A 21833-nucleotide genomic window follows, 5' to 3' on the forward strand; every position below is an offset into this window, starting at 1 on the left:
TAGCTGCAGCACGCGGGCTCAGTAGTTGTGGCTCGCGGGCTCTAAAGCGCAGGCTCAGTAGTTGTGGAACGCAGGCTTAGTTGCTCTGCGCATGTGGGATCTTCCCAGACCAGGGATTGAACCTGTGTCCCCAGGACTGGATTCTTAACCACTGTGCCACCAGGGAAGTCCGATAATGGACTTTTATTCTGTAACTTGCTTTTATGAGTAAGTTTATCTTGGACGTTATTCCACAGGCATATCTGCCTCATTATTTTAAGCAACATAGCAATCTTCAAAACTAACGGACCACAATTTATTTAATCGTGTCCTACAAATGCACTTTTAGGAAAAGTTTTCACTGCAAGCAGACCTCAGAGATATTTTGGGTTCAGTCCAGACCATCGCAATAAAGTATTGCAATAAAGGGAGTCACAGGAATCTTTTGGTTTCCCAGTGCATATGAAAGCTATGTTTACATTATACCACAGTCTATTAAGGGTGCAATAGCATGATATCTAAAAAAATCAATGTGCATACCTTAATTTAAAAATACTTTATTGCTGGAGCTTCCCTGGTGGCACAGTGGTTAAGAATCCGCCTGCAAATGCAGGAGACATGGGTTCAAGCCCTGGTCCAGGAAGATCCCACATGCCGCGGAGCAACTAAGCCCGTGCGCCCCAACTACTGAGCCTGCGCCTAGAGCCTGCGAGCCACAACTACTGAGCCTACGTGCTACAACTACTGAAGCCCACGCGCCTAGAGCCTGTGCTCCACAACAAAAGAAGCCCCTGCAATGAGAAGCCCGTGCACCGCAACAAAGAGCAGCCCCTGCTCGCTGCAACTAGAGAAAGCCCACGCAGAGCAACGAAGACCCAATGCAGCCAAAAATAGATAAATAAATAAATAAAATTTAAAAACAAAAAACTTTATTGCTAAAAAGTGCCAATCATCCTCCAAGCCTTCAGCAAGTCATAATCTTTTTGCTGGTGGAGGATTTGAAATGTGGTGAGAATTACCAAAATGTGACAGAGAGACAGGAAGTGAGCCAATGCTGTTGGGAAAACGGCGCCAACAGACTTGCCCAATGCAGGGTTGCCACAAAGCTTCAATTTGTAAAAAACGCAGTATCTACAAAGTGCAATAAAGCACAGCACAATAAAATGAGGTCTGCCTGTATTCCTGACAGTGCTGCTGCTGCAAACATCCTTAGACACGCATCTTTGCAAAGCTGGGGCAGGTTACCGTATTTAGAATTACTGAGTTGGAGGATAACATGATCCGTGGCTTCCTCGGATATCTTCTATTCCAGGCCCCTGCGGATTAGGAACTGCAAACAGAAACTTGTGGGGAGGGGTGAGAAACTGGGGCAGGACAGTAGAGCTGGGAGCAGGACTGCAGGACCCTGGAGAGGAGTCTTAACCAAAGCGAGGACAGAGTGATATTCTAGTGCCACCTCCACCCCATGGCAATGGACAGTCATAATCTGCCCAAGGTCGCCAAAAAAGGTTAAATGCCACTCAGCAGCTCCAATTTACAGATGTAGGACCCATTCTAGAAAGACTTTATTTTCAAGCTTTGATGCATGAAAGAATTAGGGATCTGTTACCTAGGAAATCTACACCCCTGGAATATGTTATTTTCCCTAAGAAGGAGTGAGGAAATGCTGTGGCTTTCTATCCTGGGGTGAATCCTGCTGGCAACTGCTTTTTCAGTGGCAGTTGGGTAATTTATGTCTAAGAGAAAACAGATCATAAGGAGAGAAACATAAACATGGAATGCCACCCACATTCACACTTATCCACACAATCATTTAGGTACCTCGGGGTTAGTTTGGGGTTAAGGCCAAGGGCAGCCACCTCCCCCAGAATGTCTCCCTGAACATTCTTTCCTCATCCCCCAAGGCCTTTGGTCTCACATTCCTGGACTTTCTATTATTTCTACAAAGATCTTAAAACTCCTAAACAAGCAATAAAAGCAACGTAATCAGTGTGGAGATATGTCACTTGACTCATTCAGCACACAGCCATTCCAAACCACTGCTTAGCCCAACACAGGTTTTGGCTCATTCCATAACAATCTCTCAAGGAAAACAAGATAAATCAAACTCCTATTCTGTACATACCACCTGTTAGCAGTGATCATCTGCAGGGGTGGGATATCAGAGGACTGTTTTTCTTTTATTTTTCATTTTTATATTAGCTTATAGGCCACTTATTTTTAAAGAAATAAAACATTTAAACTCCCCTTGAATCACTGCCCACAAGCAGATTCCCTATGCAGCCGTGCCCTCACGCCAAGGAGCATTTTCCTTCCAGGACATTTTTAGCCATTTATATGGACCTATGTTTATCCACATTTGACAGAAAGTCTGTTTTGATAATTTTAATTAGTTTCACATCACTCAGAGTAGGAGACATTTTCCCCTCTTGAAACATTGTTTTTGAGATCCATTATTCATACGGTTCCAGCTAATTCCTTTAACTACTGTGTGCACAGAATTATTCTTTCCTGTAGCTGTAACATATGTTGTTCATCTGTTTCCCCATGGAAGGCAGGCTGGCTTATTTCTTGGTTTTTGCTAATATGCAGCAATGAACATCTATATGTGCCTATGTATATGTCCAGTGAATTTCCACCTCACATACTTCTGTAATGCTTGACTTTTTGTACTGAGGATGTATTACTACTGGAATCAGAGAATTCGATATAAGGAGACCCTTTTTTAATTCTCTTTTTGTCAGTTTTCTCTTTAGTTCCTGAATGTTGTGGTCAAGAGGTTAAGAATAGAGACACAATTTTTCTTCCTGCCCACAAGGCGCAGCTTGCAGGATCTTAGTTCCCTGACCAGGGATTGAACCCTCGCAGTGAAAGCGCAGAGAACTAACCACTGGAATGCCAGGGAGTTCCCAAGACACAAATTTAATTCACCCCGAACTCCCATTCAACTTTACCGCAACCTAGCGCAGCCCTCCAGGAAACAAATTACAACTACAACAGTGCCCGCATAAAATGGAGTTACACCACCATTACATTCGAAGCTCAAAAGCCTCACTGTTATCTCCTATTTAAGGCTGCAGTAAATACGGAGGTGCAAGAAGCCATGAGCCAGGCACTTGCTAAGGGCTGTGCAAGGATGCCTCCCTTTTATCCTGACAGCAACCATATGATGTAGATGGGATTTTTACCCCATTTTACAGATGTAGCAGCTAAGGTACAGAGCTAAGTAACTGTACCACCCTCCATATCCCTCTTTCCTTGCCTTATTTTTCTCCATAGCGCCGATCGATCAGCTTGCTCCATACTATGCATTTCGCTTGTCTTCTAGGATGCAAACTTCCCGTGATCAGGGATTCTTGCCTGTTTTGTTGGTTGGAATTGGGGTTGCTGAGGTGTCTTTTGAATGAGTGAACCTACCCGGATTGATGTTACTGAGTGACAGGCAGCCTGAGTCCAGAGAGTGAAATAGTGTCCAGTGATTTTTCTCATCTTCATTATTATTATCAACCAACATGAACTGGTGATGTTGAAGATGAAAAGTATTAGTCACACCTCATCCAAAGGAATTACTCTGCTGAAACCACACTCCCTTGAGTTTTCCTTTGAGTTGTCTTTCCAGATCTTAATTACTCTCCAAGTCAGGGAAGAAAAAAGGAATGAAAAATGAAAATCAGTTTCCTTGACAGAGCTGTGTCCCTGAAACCCACCAAGGATGAGAAATGTTGATCTTCATGAAGCCTGGCCATCATCAGCTCCCCATACAGGTCCCTGCTGGTGAGTGGGGGAGGAACTTGTCCTATAATCTCTCTAACCCAACAAAGAAGTTCCCCCAACCCTATAGCTCCACCCAGGACAAGTAGAGGCAAGAGGACCCCAGGAAGGTTGACCAAACCACCCCACTCTATAGACTCTTCTGGTTATGAAATAGATGTGGGAAGGAAAAGACCTATTGCCTGTGCCACCCCCTCTTCAAGGAGAGACCCAACAAGCTTGAAATGCAACATTCCCCCAAATACCCTTGGGTGAGAAAATCCAGCGCCTATAGAAGCAACTTCAAAGCCTGGAACAGCTCCTTCTGGGGAAACTCCAGACTCCAGAACAGTTCACTGAACGTCAAGGAATCAATAATCCCCAGGGAAATGTCCAGGCATGTGATCTAGTTTGTACCTAGAGCTCCTGGTAAGAGACTCAAAATGTTAGGATTAGACCTTGGCATTCTTGCCATCAGGGATTGCAACAACTCAACACTGAAAATGGCCCAAGAAGCTTTAAAAGGGGCCTGTTCCAGCAGAGTGTGGATTGTTCATGCGGATTGCTTTGCAACCCCTGGGAAGAATAAATAAGATCTGAATGTACTAGTTTAGGAAGACAATCCAGATACATTGTTCAATGAGACAGCTTCAGAACAGTAAGTGCAAGGATCTTATTTAAGTAAAAGCAAAAAAACCTGGTGCACGCTCTCACACACACACTGAGGCAAAGAAAAAGTCTGCAGGATCACAGACCTACCAGTTAACAGTGTTCTTGAAGGGAGTGCAAGGGGGTATGCGGGAAGTTTTACTTACTTCTGCATTTGTATACAGTGAGCAAGGGTTCCTTTTTTTTATAAATAGCATTCTTTTTTTTTTTTCTCTTGCACCGCGTGGCCTGTGGGATCTTAGATCGAAACAGGGGCCCCCTGCAGTGGAAGCGTGGAGTCTTAACCACTGGACCAGCAGGTAAGTCCAAGGGTTACTTTTAGGATCTCAAAAAAATCTGATAAAGAAAAGCAGCTGCAGGAAGATTTCACTCTGCTCCAACTTACCTTATGAACTAAATCTAGAGAACAGGGCTCGTGCTATCGACCAGAGCTGTGTGCATGTTTGGACCCTGTTTCCTCACCTCCACATAAGCACAAAGGAGGATGATCTTCATTAGATCCTGCGGCCACAAAGGCTTGGGATGCTGCTGCCTTTCCCTTGAGGATATTTCTGCTTGATGTTCAAGTCTTCCAAGCATGAACTCCTCCTTAAGCAGCCTAAGGAGCAGCAGCCACTGCCTTTTTGGCTTGTTATGCAAAGGGCATCTTATTTTACCTTTTGTTTTTATTCCCTTGCAAATGACCATTTGTAACACCCTTTAAATCACACAGGTGTGCCTTTACCCACTGTCTCTGTGCAGATTTGCAGCCAAGCTCCTGACCAGACAAGCAGGTTCCCTGTTGAAAGCAGCCAGCCAGGGGCCATCTCTACAGCATCCTAAATCAGCAGTGACCCCTTTATTCCCACCCAGAGTTGCAACAATAGTACTATGGAAGGTTCTGGTTATCGGCTTACTCTTGGGGGCCTAGATGTGGACCCCAACTCTGCCGTTGACTTGAGTCTTCGGGTAACTCACTAAACCTCTTTGTAACTCAGTCTCTTCAACTGTAAAATGGAGATAATCACAGTACCTACCCCACCGGGCTGTTTAAGGATTAAACGGCACAACAGGTAAATGCTTAGACTGGTGCCAGGTGCAAAGGAGGTACACAGAGAATATGAGCTGTTACTCCTGTTAAGTGCCCACGTGGTGTATGAACCCCTGTGCTCACCCTCTGACCCCTTCCCACTTTATAGAAGTTGAAGCTCAGAGAAGGGCAGCAACTACACAAACAAAATGAACTCTCATAACCAATTTCCTTCTCTGTGACTTTCAGCACTTTACCCAAACTCAAAGATCAAAAGAAAAAATATTCCCAAGTCCTGATCGAGCAAGAAATCAGCTACTGGGAGTCAAAGTTATCCTGGAAAGTCCCTCCTTTCTTTGACCAAAGAAAGAGCCTTGGAAGGCACAGACACCATTTGGGAATTGCGCTGTTGTAGCGAAGGTCTCCACCCTTTCCCAGTTGCCAGCAGTGGAAGTGCCAGGACGCCGAGCGGCCGCGGCCGTGGCCTTGGCCTCTCGGCGAACTGGTGACCCTTAGCTGAAAAGGACTCCTTTTTGTTTTTCCTTTTGGACGTTCTTGGACGAGGGCATGAGTCAAGGGATAAAAGACTACGAAAAGACAAAACTGTTCCTGCAAAGAGGGTCTTAAATGGACATGTCCTCTGGGTGGGTGATGTCGTGAAGACTCTGCGCAGACACAGGACGACCAAGGCCCGAAAGCCGAGAACGACTGGGGATGGGGGAGGGGGCGGGGAATGGAACCCGGAAAACGGGCAGCGGCCAGACAAGACAAATAAGTGGCCAAAGTCACAGCTGCATAATGGAACCGAGGTGTCAGGGGCGGCGAAGGGGCCAAACTGCTCGCAGGCAGGGAAGGGAAGATGTGCGGAAACAGCAACTGCAGCAGACCCCTCGAGTCCCAGCTGGATAAACTGAGGCCCGAAGAGATCCAGTCCCTTCCCACCCGGCGGCCTCCGTCCCCAGAGAACAAAGCGCTGGGGCGGCCTCACCTTGTTGTAGAAGACCTCGGGCTGCTGGTTGGGGGCCGGCACGGCCGGGGTGGCGGCGGCCGACAGCAGCCGGCGGCCCTGGCAGGGCCGGGCGGCGGCGAGCACAACTGCGCGCAACATGCCGAGGCTCCCGCTGGAGTGCCGAGCGGAGCCCTGGCGGCTTGAACTGGAAGGACGGCCGGGCGGGCAGCCCCGTGCGCGACCTCCCCCCGTCCCCGGCGCGGCCGCCAATGGGCAGGCGCGTGGCGGGGCCCTGGGGCGTACCCGCGCCTTCCCCCGCCCCAGGCGGAGCTGCGCCTCGGCTGCTCGCCGCCAATACGCGCGCGCGCCCGCGAAGGGGCGGGTGGGGCTCGAAGGTAGAACCTCCTGCGCGTGGCGCGCCGTGGGTGTAGCGTCTCAGGATCTGGCGAGTTCACCGCACGTTGGCTGAACCCCTACTGTGTGCCTGAACCCTTAATGTGTACAGGCAAGAACCGAAGCGACCCTGGCCCTGACTTCAGGGGGCTTATACTCTAGTGGGAGAGGCCAACCTTAAACCAAACAGGAGGTAATTTCAGATTGTGATTAGGGATGTGAAGGAAATGAATAGGGTGAAGGTGTAGTTGGGGCAGAAGGCACTGCTTTTAAATCCCTTGGTCAGGAATTAAGACCTGAATTGTTAAGGTTCTGTGACTAAGGGAAGCATTGCAGGGGAAGGAACAGCAAGGGCAAGGCCTTGAGATGGGACATCTGACTTGTGTTGCAGAAAGGGAAAAACTGGAGGCCAGTGAACAAGGGGGAGAGGGTTGGGAGGTAAGGTGATGTAGGGCGCGGTCAGCTAACTGCTACGCGGCAGGAAGCTGAAATAAGCTGAGTCATCCTTCCTGTGGCCACTGCGCTTGCGCTAAGTATACTAATGCGGTTTTAAAGTAGCGACCTATCCGATGCTGGCTCACAAATCGCACCATCGGCGAAAGCCAATCACAGAGCGACACATGTTCTTAATCCCTATATAAGCAGACTGCTATAGGATTGCGGGGTCTTCCTTCCATCTCTTTGCAACCAAGCTGTGCTCCAATAAAGTGTGATACGAGAAGAATCTTGCGTGTGGCGGCTCGTTATTCTGCTGGTCGGAGACGGCCCGCCGCAAGGTGAGAGAGGTGGGCAGGGCCAGAGGTGGAAGGATTTTAGAGGCAGTGGTGAGGGATTTGGAAGGGAAGGATAGATCTTGGAGAGACAGCAGTGAGTGGTCCTGAGCAGAGATTTTTAGTTCCCTGCCCAGGAATTGAACCTGGGTAGCCTAGATGAAAACCAGAAATCCTAGCCGCTAGACCACCAGGGGCTAGAGGCTAGAAGCAAAGTGGCCCTGGCTCCTTCCCCCATTTGAAAGCAAGAATGGTTCAAAGAGGCAAAAACTGTAAAATCAGGTACAAAGTTTATTATTAGAGACACAGCACAACTGTATGGGAGAACACACAGAGAAGCAGTTTATTTATGTAAGTCAGAAGTTAGGCAGAAATACATACCCAGAGAGAAAGGGTATGGGCGTCCTCTCTAATGAGGAGGAGTGCAATAAAGAGGTGATTTAAATCTCTCATACAGGACAGTTCTTCCAGGTCTTTGTTTACATTTGGCCAATTATATATTTTTTAATTAATTTATTTTTGTTTGGGTTGGGTCTTTGTTGCTGCGCATGGGCTTTCTCTAGTTGCGGCGAGCGTGGGCTACTCTTCATTGTGGTGCGCGGGCTTCTCATTGCGGTGGCTTCTTTTGTTGTGGAGCATGGGCTCTAGGCACACGGGCTTCAGTAGTTGTGGCATGCAGGCTCAGTAGTTGTGGCTCACGGGCTTAGTTGCTCGGAGGCATGTGGGATCTTCCCAGACTAGGGCTCGAACCTGTGTCCCCTGCATTGTAAGGCAGATTCTTAACCACTGTGCCACCAGGGAAGTCCCTTGGCCAATTATCTTGTTTCTTTTTTCACACCTGACCAGTCCTAGGACATCCTCAACATGCATGCACATCTTTTTGCTAAAATGGATCCCACCTCAGAGGCCTGTGGGGGTATGTCCACACTTATTATGGGGTGGCACCCCCTCCCTTTTTGAACCCTAAGGAGCCTTCCTGCAGATGTGCAGACAGGGAAGTTTTCCCTGACCTCAGGAGTGGTCATCTTATCTCTTTACTTCAGCAGAGCTCAGCTTCTGCCACTAGCTTTGTCCTTAGAGTGGACAAACACCACTTGACAGACACCAGCTGTCTGGCCCAGGGGCCCATCTATCTCCTACCTCAGGATGACTTGCTTGATTTGCATCTTAAACTAACTGGTTTCTCCTTCTTTGGAAAATGGACTACAGGAGGGCAAGGCTGGAAGTAAGGATCTTGCAAACTTTTATTCCATAGACATCCCAGAGCTGGGCACTGGGGACACAGGGAGGAATGAGAGGACATAGGATAGGAAGGCAGATGGACACCAAGTCAAATGTGTGCATTTCAACTAGGTAAATATCAGCAAAAGTCCAGGAAGGAGTGAAGAAACCTGGCAGGAGGAGCTGAGCTGGTCAGAGATAAGTGTTTTGACAGCAGAGAAGCAGAGGAAAGGGGCACATCTAGGTGGCATGTGTCTGGGGAGCTGTTTAAGACTCCAGCCATTGGAGCTGAGGCCAAAGAGGTTGAACAAGGCCCAAGTATGAAGTACCAGGCAAAGATGTTGATCCAGCATCTGAAGGAGACCAGCAGAGAGAGAGAGTTTTGCTTTGTTTTGAAGAGCTAGTATGATGTCAAAAGGATATCGTAATAGTTAATAAAGCTGCTAAAATAGATTTGCCACAAAATTCTGATGGCTAAACACAATAAAGTCCCTGCCCACATGAGTCTCACACAGTAGTTCCCCTCCAGGTGACTCTGAGGTCAAAACCTGATTCCCAAAGTCACCCTAGGTCTCAGGACCATTCCAGACAACCGAAAGAGAAAAAAGCATTAAGGATGGCACAAGGGAGGTGTTTCTGGGCTGAGCTTGTTTCATTGGCTACAATTCAGTCATGTGGCCATTCCTCCATGTAAAGGAGTCTAGAAAACAGGCTATGTTCCCAGGAAGAAGGGGAAAGAAGTTTGGAGATCAGCTGCAGAGATAAACTGCAAAGTGAGTCTCCCTCTCTTCTCTGAATGCAGCACCCAGACCCCTCTTCCTGTTCCCCTTCCCCAAGACATCTTGCTTTTTTCACTTAGTAATGTGTGTGGGAGATCTTCTGTACCTGCACCCAAGGAAAGTGCTCTTGAATGGCCATTTAGGTTGTTTCTGATCTTTTGTCATTATAAACAATGCTGCAATGTGTATCCTTGTCTTGCTTGAGAAATTCATAGAAATGGAACTACTAAGCTGAAGGATATTTACAATTTAAGTATAGCTATTACTATATTATTCTCCATACAGGTTTGATCAATTTATGCCCCACCCCCTGTCATGTCTGAGTTTCCTCACACCCTCACAAATACAGCTTATCAGATTATTTTTTTTTAGCTTTGCTAATCCAGTAGATGAAAAATAGCATTAATTTGAATTTCTCTTCTTAGGAATGAGCTTGAGTGTCTTTGCCTGTGTAAAGTCACATATTCTTCATGTGCTACGAACTAACTGTTCATGTCCCTTGCTCATTTTTCTATTGGATTGGTTGTTGGTTTCTGTAAAATTGATTTGTAGGGACTTCACTTATATCAAAGCAATTAACCTTTATTCTGTCATACGTAATGCAAATACTTTCTGTCAGTCCTCATTTATCTCTTTACTCAGTCTATAACTTGTTTTTATTTTTGTTTTAGAGATTTTTTTGTTTGTTTTTGGTGGGGTTTTTTGGCCAATGCTTTCTTCTGTGCCTTCTGGCTTTTATAGTATGTCTAGAAAGCCTTTTCCACTCTGAGATTATTTGTTTTTAATTTCTCGTATATTTTTTCAAGTACTTTTTCTTTCAACTTTGTTGAGATCTAATTGACATAAAACATTGTGTAAGTTTAAGGTATACAACATGTTGATTTGATATATTAACTAGCACCCCCATCACATCACCTAAATATCATTTCTTTTTTGTGGTGAGAACATTTAAGATCTACTCCCTTAGCAACTTTCGAGTATATAATATTGTTAACTATATTACCAATATAGTTAACTGTAATACCATGCTGTATATTAGCTCTCCAGAATTTATTCATCTTATAACTGGAAGTTTGTACCCTTTGACCAATATCTACTCATTTCTCCAATCCCCAGCCCCTCACAACCACCATAACCATTCTACTCTGTTTCTATGGGTTTACCTTTTGCAGATTCCAATACAAATACAGTCATACAGTATTTGTCATTCTGTCTCTGACTTATCTCACTTAGCATAAAGCCCTCATGGTTCATCCATGTTGTTGAAATGGCAGGATTTTTTTCTCATGGTTGAATAATATTCCATCTTCTTTATCCATTCATCTGTTGATGGTTGTTTCTGTATCTCACCTATTGTGAATAGTGCTGCAATGAACATGAGAGTTCAGATATCTCTTTGGGATGGTTATTTTAGTTTCTTTGGACTCAGAAGTAGGATGGAGAGTTTTGCTTTGTTTTGAAGTCCTCTATACTGTTTTCCATAGTAGCTGTACCAATTTACATTCCCACCAGTAGTATGTAAGGGTTCCCTTTTCTCCCCATCCTCACCAGCACTTGCTATGGTTGACTTTTTGTTGATAGCCATTCTAACAGGTGTGAGGTGATATCTCATTGTGGTTTTGACTTGCATTTCTCTGATGATTAGTGAGGCAAGTCTCTTTTCATGGAACTGTTGGCCATTTGTATGTCTTCTTTGGAAAGATGTTTATTGGTTCCTCTGGCCATTTTTTAGTCAGGTTATTTGTTTTTCTGCTATTGGGTTGTATGAGTTTTTTAATATTTTGTATATTAACCCCTTATCAGATATATGATTTGCAAATATTTTTCTCCTTCTGAAGGTTGCCTTTTCATTTTGTTGTTACTTTTGCTCTGCAAAAGCTTTTTAGTTTGATGTAGTCCCACTTATTAATTTTTGCTTTTGTTGCTTGTGCTTTTGGTGTCATATCCAAAAAATTTTTGCCAAGACTGATGTCAAGGAGATTTTTTCATGTTTTTTTTTTTCCAGGAGTTTTATGCTTAAGTCTTTATTCCAGTTAATTCGAGTTAATTCTTGTGAGTGATGTAAGATAGGGGTCCAGATTCATTCTTCTGCTTTCCCAACACCACTTATTGAGTATTTCTTTATTTTCTAGTACTTTTATTGTTCATATTTTATGCTCTAAAATTTGATTCTTTTATTAATTTTGGTACAAGGAAAGATTTAGAGATCCAGTTCTTTTTCTTTTTTTTTTTTGATGTTACTTGGAGTTCCTAACACCATTTATTCAATAATTAATCTTTTCCCCACCCATATGAAAAGCCATCTTTTTGTACTAAATGCCCTTGAGTAGTTGAGTATTTCTGAACTATATTCTGTTTCATGGATCTGCCTATTCACATGCCAGTATGATGCTGTTGTGGCCACTATAGCTTTCTTGTAAGTCTTAATCTCTTGTACTAACATTTCTCTTGACCAAGATTTTTAAGCCTGGAAGTGATGAGTTTGCAAATATGCTTTTGAGGGATTCCTCTTGAGACAGCATGGAAAATCAATTGTAAAGAAGAGACAGCCTGGAAGCAGAGAGCTGACTTGGGAAATGATGAGGGCCTGGTTAGAAGCAACAGGGATGGTTAGGAAGGAGGGCATGGAGGTAGAATTGGCAGGTCACCTGGTAGAGATGAGGGTGAGGGAGGAGTGGAAGATGGTGCTGAGATTTCTACCTTCTGCTGTTCACTAAGAAGTGGAAGCCAGGAAAAACAGTAAATTTGGTTGTGGGGACAGCAAGGAGAAATGCATTAACATATAGACATTCATTGATGCTGAGATGGCGTGCGGCGACATGCTTGGATCCCCACTGGTGTGCATGGTTGTGTGTATCATTTTAGAACACGTTGGTTCACAGGTTCATTTATTCTGGTTTGTTCGTCTGTGGTGCTCACCATACCCCACCAGCAGCTTTCTCACCCCTGGTCCCCTAGTTTTGGGGACCCATCTTCCCCATGCTCATCCTACCCTCTCTGCTTAAGGAAATCTTACCTATCAAGATTCAACTCAAATCCCGTCTTCTGGGGAAGACTTCTGTAACCACACTAGCCTCCTTTAGCTGCTTTCACACAATTTTCAGTTCAAGGTCAACTTAACACTGCAGCCTAAGATTAACTGCATGTACTGAAACCCTAATATATTTGTGGCTCCATTTGGCTCAGTCTGACCAAAGCATTAAATACAATTCAACTCTCAACCTAGATTTCTCCCTGACAATCTGTGTTGGCTCTATTCTTTCTTCCATCTTTCTTTCAATCTGTTTTCGTGCTCTTCTGTAAGTCTTTATTCTGATTTTTTTTAAAGATTTTTTTTGCCTGTGGACCATTTTTAAAGTCTTTATTGAATTTGTTACAATATTGCTTCAAGGTTTTTTGGCCTCGAGGCATGTGGGATCTTAGCTCCCTGAGGAGGAATCGAACCTGCACCCCCTGCATTGGAAGGTGAAGTCTTAACCACTGGACTGCCAGGGAAGTCCCTATTCTGATTGTTTTAATCTCTTTTTTCTCTGGGTCCAACTTTCTTATTCTCCATTGCCCCTTGTCTATGGAACTCACTGCCAGGAAAGGAACTGACAAAAGCAAATTATCCTTAAAGGGAAGAAGAATGAAGCAGGGGGAGGAACTAAGCAAGCAAAATGTAACTTCTTTTCAGGTACCGCAGAGGGGAGAGATGCAGAACACTTTGACGTGAATAAATGGTGTCCTCCCACAGTGCTGAGATCATTGGGAGAAGCACTGAGGTGGGTAAGAAATAGTCATTCACTTCCTCTAAGAAAATATACAAAGTCTTAACTTTGAAGTACTCCAAAACTTTTCATTGTTATGGCCCAACAGTGTGTTTTCAGGTTGAAAAAGATCTACTTCCACCTGCTCTCCAAAAACGGTGGTAACTGAGGTGTCCATCTAAAATGGTGAGATTTTAGGTCTTTGCTTATATAGTCCCAGAGCTGGGACACTGACACTATCAAATGGAAGGTGTGTTTTGTTTTTTGCAAAAAATGGTGAGGGTTAATTCAAAGCAACATTTAAACAGGAAGACATTCTCTCTCAGAGGCAAGAGGAAAAAATGTGATCCAGCCTGTGTGCAGGCTGCCCTCCTTACTTGCCCGTGCGCGCGCACACACACACACACACACACACACACACACATACACACACGCAGGCAACTCACCCTGCCCCACCTGCAGCCCAGCCCTTGAAGGAGACACACCCATCACACGGACTGCCCCCTAAGGCAGTGAGGAGGTACCCCCGAGATTCCCCGGCTCTGGAAACATACTCACACACTTTCTTCATGGCAGGACATGCCCTCCTTGGTTGGGTGGAGCTTTTTCCTCTTCCTCCTTTTCCGGGTGAGGCAGCCAGCACCTCTCAGGAAGCCCCTCAGAGATGGTAAAAATCCATGCCTCCAAGTGGAAAGAGCTCTACAGTCTCGTAGTTTAGGTTTGAATTCACTGACTAGCTGTGTGATCTTAGGCAAGTCATGTAAACTCTTTGAACCTCAGTCTCCTCACCTCCTAAATGGGCAGAAAAATGTATCTGCCAGTTGTTTTAAGGGTTCAAAATAATACATGTGCAGTTCTTGGCACCTGGTAGGTACTAAATACCTAGGAGCTATTACTCCATCCAGGGGATGAAGTGAGGGGAGTCTAGCCATTCTCTTTGCCCAGCTTCTCCAGATGGGGTCCCCAAACAAGCAGCATTAACGGTGAGCGCATTAGGAAGGCAGACATGCAGAGTCACGCTTGGCACTATAACCAGATCCCCGGGTTCATTCCTCTGCACATTAGCCTGTGAGAGGCTGCAGCCTCAGCTGGTCCAGCTGTGCCAGGCCCTGGTGGGGCCCCCGCAGGACTGTATCTCAGCTGAAGCACAGCCTCCTCTTTAGCCCCCTCTGGACTCCAGCCATGTGAAACACTGGCATGTACTGCAGGCTTCATATGTAATCTTTGTGGGTCAGCTCATTTAATCTTCAAACAATCCTGGGAGGGAATGCTGTTCTCCCCATTTTCCAAATGAGAAAAATAGCCCTACTAGATGAAAAATCACTTCCCTCTTGTCACCCAGCCTGTCTGTTACAGAGGCAGGATTGAAACCCAGGGAAGTTGGAATCCAGAAGCACAGCTGACAAAGATCCTCTCCTTGACAGGACTCTTGCTAGGCTTCTCTAAGCTCTCTTCTCCTCCTCCTCCTCCTCCTCCTCCTCCTCCTCCCCCCTCCCCCCTCCTCCTCCCCCCTCCTCCCCCTCCTCCCCCCTCCTCCCCCTCCTCCTCCTCCCCCCCCTCCTCCTCCTCCCCCACCCCCTCCCCCTTTCCCCGATCAGGGATTGAACCCAGGCCTCCGCAGTGGAAGCACCGAGTCCTAACTAATGGACAGCCAGGGAAGTCCCTAAACTCTCTTCCTGACTGAGCCTCAACCTCAGCCTATAAAAACTGCAGCACAAATGATTTAGTCCACCCCCACTACATCTGAAGACCTGAACAAACACTAACACAGTTTCTAATAGCTCAAGGCCACACCGGAGCCTGGCAAATGTGCCTGCCTGAGAAAACTCAAAGCTGCCAGAAGTTACTGTTTATTCCATCCAACGCCTCAAGATAGGGCCCTATCTCCCAGTCTCTTTGAGAGGCTAGGAGCCAAACTTCCTTAAGTGCCAGTTAGCAAACCCAGGTAAGTTTCATGTGGACCAGAGCCCTCCACCTTCCCACTTTTTATAGATTTAGCAGGCAATTCCATGTGTAAACCCCGCCATTGCCCCTCCCTGCTCTCTCATTCTCCCTTTTTATTTTTTTTTTATTTTTTTGCGGTATGTGGGCCTCTCACTGCCGTGGCCTCTCCCATTGCGGAGCACAGGCTCTGGACGTGCAGGCTCAGCGGCCATGGCCCACGCCGCTCCGCAGCATGTGGAATCCTCCCGGACCGGTGCACGAACCCGCGTCCATCAGCAGGCAGACTCTCAACAACTGCGCCACCAGGGAAGCCCTCATTCTCCCTTTAAAATGCCTTCTGTACAAATGGAAGTTGAGGTCAGTTTATGCTGGGCCCACTTTCCTACTAGAAAATAGCATATATGAAATAACATATTACTGATTAATATCTGTTCTTAATACCGTAGTGTCTGTCTTTGTTTATCTGTGACAGCTCCTTACCACTAGGTTATCTATCTAATGCTAATAAGATATAGAATTCCCTGAAATCATTTCTCTATTCAGCCATCTTGATTAAAAGAACTCTGTTCCCAGAGTACTTGTCCAATAGGTGATCACAGGTTTGGACCCCAGGTTGCTGGAGTCTGGGACTCCTCCATCTTTCTGCTCTGACGCTCACACACATTGGCGAGGTCAATAGAGGGGAGAGGGCTGTAGCCACAAGGCACCGTGGAGGGCAGTATAAATACCAATCCAGATGTCCCAGAGGGGCTCAACCAATGCTTCAGCCCTGGGCTCGCACTGGGTTTCCTTGTAACTGCAGAGAGGTGAGCTGCAGCACAGCCCTGGCATCCCCAAGGCATCCCTGGGGAACTCTGAAGTCCCGGGTGGTGACAGACAGGAGCCATCTCTTAGACAACCACTGGGGACTCTAGGATGGGAATGTTGGTGGAGAACGCTGGAGCCTGTTCTTTCAACATCACTCCCAGTGACGTCCTGAAGGGGTCGCACCCAGGCGAGTTGCCTGAAATCTGGTCTCTTACAGCCTCTCTAGGATTATTCTGGAATTATCTGACAGCATCTGAAATCAGGGCTTGGAGGAGCACAGGCAGCTGTGGATGCCAAGACCACAAGTCGCTGCAGGGAGCATGAGGTGGGGGAGAATAGGAAGGGAAGGATGGAAGCCTCTCCAGAGCTGGCATCCTGGATGGAACCCTGAGGCCCGGGGACTGTCACGGGACCGCTGGGGAGGGCTCAGCCCTACAGGAATCTAGCCCCTGACGCCAAGAGATGAGCAGAGGAATGTGTGTTCAGTTGTTTGGGGATAGAAAATTGCTGTGAGAAAGAAAAAAAATATCATTACTATGTTATGATCACATTTTGTTCCCTTTCCCAAGGCAGGCTAATAGGAAGGCAGGCCCAGCCACGTAGGGCTGGTGGCAAGATGTTAAGTGTGCCACAGATAAAACTGGTCAGGCACGCTCATCACCATGCCAGGCCTGTCCACGCCCAGCGGGCACCCACACCACACCCTGACCCCACTCCAGAGGAGCACGGTGCTGGCGCATCACCACACTAGTTACAGCATTGGCCCACCAGAAATGCCAACTGTCTGCTGAAGGTGGGGAAAAAGCCAGATGAGGACCAGGTTAGATTTCCTTTATCCTTTAGATTCTTTGCTCGTATCTTGTTAAGGCTCTGCCCCCATTCCCCTGGCTTTCCTTCTCTTTTCTTTCTTTTTTATCTTATTTTATTTATTTATTTGTTTGTTTGTTTATTTATTCATTTATTTATTTGGCTGCCCCGTGCAGCATGCGGGATCTTAGTTCCCCGACCAGGGATCAAACCCGTATCTCCTGCAGTGGAAGCATGGAGTCTTAACCACTGGATCGCCAGGGAAGTCCCTCTTTCTTTTTTAATTTTAATTTTAATTTTAATTTTGTGGGTGGTTCTTTTGGAGCCTTCTGCAGCATTAGGGAACCAGCTCTAATCCTCCTTTATTCCTTCTTCATCCTGGTGAACTTTGGAAAGCAGAAGGATCTTTTAAAAACTCAAATCAAAGCAAGTCACACCGCTATCTAAACTCACATTTGTCACATTTAGAATCAACACCAAACTCCTGACCAAGGCCCCTGAGGCCTCACGAGACCTGGCACCTCCCACTCTCTGTGCTCCTCACCCAGACACACTGGGCTGCCCCCCAGGGCCTCTGCATCTGCTGCTCCTTCTGAAGCACGCTTGCCTGTTCATGTCATGCACGTCTGGCTCAAATGCCTCTTCTGGAACGAGTCCCCCCTCCTGAGCCCGCAGCTCCTCACCCCCAGCAGTGCCTATCACATCACCCACCACAGCACTCACCACAGCACCCTCATCACCCACCACGGCACCCACATCACCCAGCACAGCACCCACATCACCCACCACAGCACCCACATCACTCACCACATACCCACATCACCCAGCACAGCACCCTCATCACCCAGCACAGCACTCACCACAGCACCCTCATCACTCACCACAGCACCCTCATCACCCACCACGGCACCCACATCACCCACCACAGCACCCACATCACCCACCACGGCACCCTCATCACCCACCACGGCACCCACATCACCCAGCACAGCACCCTCATCACCCACCACAGCACCCTCATCACCCACAACGGCACCCTCATCACCCACCACAGCACCCACATCACCCACCATGGTCTCGGACCCTCACCACCATCCCCTACTTGAGATATGGGCCCTTTGATAATGGCAGCTTGACCTGTTTGTTTTCCTGCTCATTCCCCAAGGCCTAGACCAGTACCAGGCCCAGAGGTGGGGTGCAACTGACAGCAATGAGTGGAATTATTTCACAGAATGGGAGATCCTGGTTGAGGGGCTGCTGGAGGCCACATCTCTGTGACTCGCATCCTTCAGGCAGTGTTCACTGTCCCACCCTCGGGCCTCCCCACTTTGCAGCACAGTATCTGAGGGACACATGGAGTCGCCCCACAGCACTGCTTCTATTTTCATCCCTGCAGCTGTACTACTTAACAAGCAAAGTTAACCTCAGAGGCCATGAGAGAAATTCTAGGACCACGTGATACACTGGGCCACCGGCCAAAGCACTTCCTTTTTCAAAGCATCTTCCTCCTTCCTAAGGCTTGAAACAGGAGGTTAGGCTGCTAGAACCCTGCCAGAGTTTGCAAAAGGTTGTTTGCCAGTGTGGCTGGTGTTGTGACAGCAATTCGTTTGGGGGTTTGAATTTAACTTTACCTTTTGTGAGCAACAAGCAGTAGGACCTGTCTCCCCAGACCACTGGGGCAAGAATGTCTGGGAAGCCTTTCACAACACCCCCATGACTCCCCGGTACCCTGAAGGCCCATTGTCCTGGCTGCAGCAGACAAGGGGATGAGGGTCCCTGCCCATCTGGTCTGACCTGAAATGGGCAGCTCTTTGCTACATCATCCCAGATCATGAGATTAGCAGTCCAGGTCCTAACAGCCAGTGGCTTATCTCTGCCTGCCACCTGGGTTCATGGGACACCCATTCCTTGAAGAGTTCGGACCTCAGGTGAGCAAGCATGTCCACCTTTCTCCGAGGGAAGAATACTGCTCTCTGAATTGTAATGACATATTGCCCACCACCTCCCCTCCCCCCAGAACATTCTAACTATAGAGCAGATGGAGGAGTGGCCCTTACACACCAGAAAGCCGTGGTCCTTTGCTGACCTTTACATGAGCAGCAGTGAGGCAGCCGATTCGGGACCTACCAGGGGTCACCACGTCTGTGCCCCCCATGCATACAAGTGGGCCGACGCACTGGGCAGAATCCCAAGTAAACTCAGGTACTAGGAGGCAACTGATGTACTGAGACAGGGGCTGAAGTGTGAGCCTTTATTCTCCATTCTTTTTGTATGACATTGAACATTCGTGACATCTCTGAGGTATATTTTCTTGTTCTTTTGTGTTCCCAGAGTTCCTTTGCAAAATAGATGTCAGTGTTCTGTGTTTTGTACATTCAAAGGGAGAATATCAGATGGCAGTGGCTTCATGATTGGGGTTTCATTCCTTTTTCCCAGGAGCACTCCCGCCCTGGGTCTGTAGGCTGCAGCCATCAGCTGGGAGCGGGGGTGCGGAGGCGCGGAGCAGGAGGCCCCATATTGGGAGCGAGCACGGGCACCCCACCCCAGCAGGACTCCTAACATTCGTGCAGAGTCCCACAGCCTTTACGCGCCACAGCCAGAGAGAAGGGGGCCTGGCTGCCCAACCGGGCGCCTGGACTGAAGACCAGCTCTCCACCCTCTGTCCTGAAACCCACTCAGCTCTTGGCTAATCCCCTCCCTCCTTGCCTGAAACAGGCAACTCCAGGCTTCTCACAGAAGTGTCTTCTGTGGGGACCCACCAAGGCTGAGTTCACAGTAAGGGTCCCAGGACAGACCTGCCAGGCAGGGTGCAAGAATCACACATATCAGGACTTTCAAAGCACATCATTTAAAGTTTTAGGCCCGGCAGGCCCTGCAGGGACGACTGGGCTCCTGCAGTCCTGTGGGTCTAAATGCAGCTCTTCAGCTCCGTCTTGGCCACTGCCGCCCTGTGTACCTCATCAGGGCAAAGTGCAGGGCTCAGGCCCAGGCGAAGAACTGAGCCAGTGGGTAGTTGTTGCTCAGCCCTGCTGCTCTGAAGGCCTGGAAGACACAGGGCAGGAAGGGGGAAGCCCTGGGTGAGCCCTCATCCCTGAGCACCCCAGGAACAAGTGCCTGCTCCTAAGATCTCAGAACAGCTCATAACAGCCACGTACCCAGGCATGTCCCCTGATACCTGTGTGATAACGATGTTCTGGAAGACTTCAGGTGGGCCCGCACTTGCCATCCCAGGGATGCCAGACTCCCAGGTCTGCTCTGCTAGGTGACTTCTGCCATCGGGAAATCCCTCTGTTGGAGCCAGGGATTGAGATTTGGGAAGGAGGCAACCCTGCATGGTTAGGAGGCTGGGCCTGCTCAAAGAAGGACCTAGGTTCCCCAAATCCGAGTTCAGCTCCTTGCAAGCTGAGTGACCTTGGACAAGTCACTTCACTTTTCTGCGCTTCTGTTTCCACATATTCAAAATAGAGGAGGGAATAGGACCCCTCATAGCGTTGTTCTGAGGAGGAAAAGGAAAGTCACGTGTGGTGAGTGTGCGCAAAGGACAGCTGAAGGAGAGGGAGTTTTGCATCTGTTGTAAATGATTCAACGGAACCACCAATCCGCTGTCTGTGCTCACCAGAATAGAATGATCAATCACTCAGCAGGCCGTGGGCGGGGCCACCATTTAAATCATGGCAATATCCAAACCTGCAGCCTGCAAGGAAGAGGGAGTGTGGTTAGGAGGGCAGACCCGAGGGCCGAACGCTTGGAAGAATGATCGGTTTCACAGGGAAGAGTAGAAACTACAGCGCAGAACAGAACCTGAGGTCCCGCTGGACCGCAAGCTCCAGGAGGCAGCCCTGCCTCGTGTACAGTGTGTATCCAGCACCAAGGAGGGTGGAGGGGGAGGCGGTGGTGACTAGGAGGATGACTCAGGATGTTGTGTAGTGTGCGTGGGTGTGTAGTCTGGCTTGTGCTTTGTTCGGGGTCATGGCCACTCTGTTTCCAACCGGACATTGGACCAAGGCCAGCCAGGACTCTGGGGAATTGAGCTGCAAGGATCTACCCTGAGTGTGGGCATTTGAGTGAAGTCCCTTATAGCCCTCAATGCTGGCACTAGAGAACCAAGAAACTGGGAACTTGAGTCTGGGTCGCCCCCACCCGTACCGAGGCTCTCGGCTAAAGGGTGGAGGGCCCGTGGAGAGCTGGAGGAGGCAGGGGTCAGCGTGACATCGTGCTTGGAGATAGAGGCCCTCAGAAGAGCCTTTTAAGGAATAAAGTCAAACCTGAAAGTAGAGCTTCTCTTTTGGCTAATTCCCTTGTTTACTCTTAGCTTGCCTGGTGCCTGGAAGTCCAGGCGGTGCTGTAGCTGAGGCCGGGGGCCGTGTGGCCCTGTCAGGCCCGCTGTCTTGGACCCTGAAATTCATCGGGTCAATAAAACAGAAAGTTCAGTCTTTTTTTTTTTGCAGTACGCGGGCCTCTCACTGTTGTGGCCTCTCCCATTGTGGAGCACAGGCTCTGGACGTGAAGGCTCAGCGGCCATGGCTCACCAGCCCAGCCGCTCCGCGGCATGTGGGATCTTCCTGGACTGGGGCACGAACCCGTGTCCCCTGCATCGGCAGGCGGACTCTCAACCACTGTGCCACCAGGGAAGCCCAGTTCCGTCCTTTTTTATTGTACCTTTTCCATTTTTGAAAAGCTGCCCAAGCAGTCCCAAGGAGAGTTTGTCAAAGTTATTTATGTCAAGGAGCCAAGCGCTTTCTCTGTGGTTTGCTGAATGGGGAGGGAAGAGTCCGAGTCTACAGATTCAGTCCCTCACCGTGACGTCAGGACCTGTCCTCTGTGAGGCCCCTCGGCCTGCTACCTCCTTCCCGCCACGTCCAGGCGGTGGGCAGCTTTCAGCACCAGCAGCCGGGCCTGCTCGATCTCCACGCGGGACTGGGAGGTGTCGGCCAAGACCGTGCCCTCCTCTACCAGGAGCTTCCCAAAGGCCACTCGGGACTTCGCCTGCGGACACAGGAGACAGGA

The 21833-nt window shown here is 48.1% G+C and overlaps 2 protein-coding genes across 7 annotated transcripts in view; one reads left to right on the forward strand and one right to left on the reverse strand.

Moving 5' to 3' along the window:
* The window catches only part of ALDH2 (aldehyde dehydrogenase 2 family member), a 48170-nt gene extending 41641 nt beyond the window's left edge, over positions 1–6529 (reverse strand). For both annotated transcript variants that reach the window (XR_012325201.1, XM_004315844.4), the window contains exon 1: positions 6396–6529. Coding sequence is in view for 1 of the 2 variants with exons in the window: in XM_004315844.4 (XP_004315892.1) it covers positions 6396–6515 (120 nt within the window). In the remaining variant the exon portion in view is untranslated. The remainder of the gene's footprint in view (positions 1–6395) is intronic.
* Positions 1–21833, forward strand: part of LOC109552595 (small ribosomal subunit protein eS27-like) — a 101288-nt gene that overhangs the window by 26533 nt on the left and 52922 nt on the right. The window contains exons 1-3 of one of the 5 annotated variants that reach the window (XR_012325204.1): positions 6949–7525; positions 13196–13283; positions 13378–13454. The gene's annotated coding sequence lies outside the window, so the exon portion shown is untranslated. The other 4 variants (XR_002179456.3, XM_073790185.1, XR_012325203.1 and 1 more) reach the window with 4 other exon arrangements.

The sequence above is a fragment of the Tursiops truncatus genome, chromosome 13, assembly GCF_011762595.2.
Source record: "Tursiops truncatus isolate mTurTru1 chromosome 13, mTurTru1.mat.Y, whole genome shotgun sequence".
In the NCBI taxonomy this organism is placed as follows: Eukaryota; Metazoa; Chordata; class Mammalia; order Artiodactyla; family Delphinidae; genus Tursiops; species Tursiops truncatus.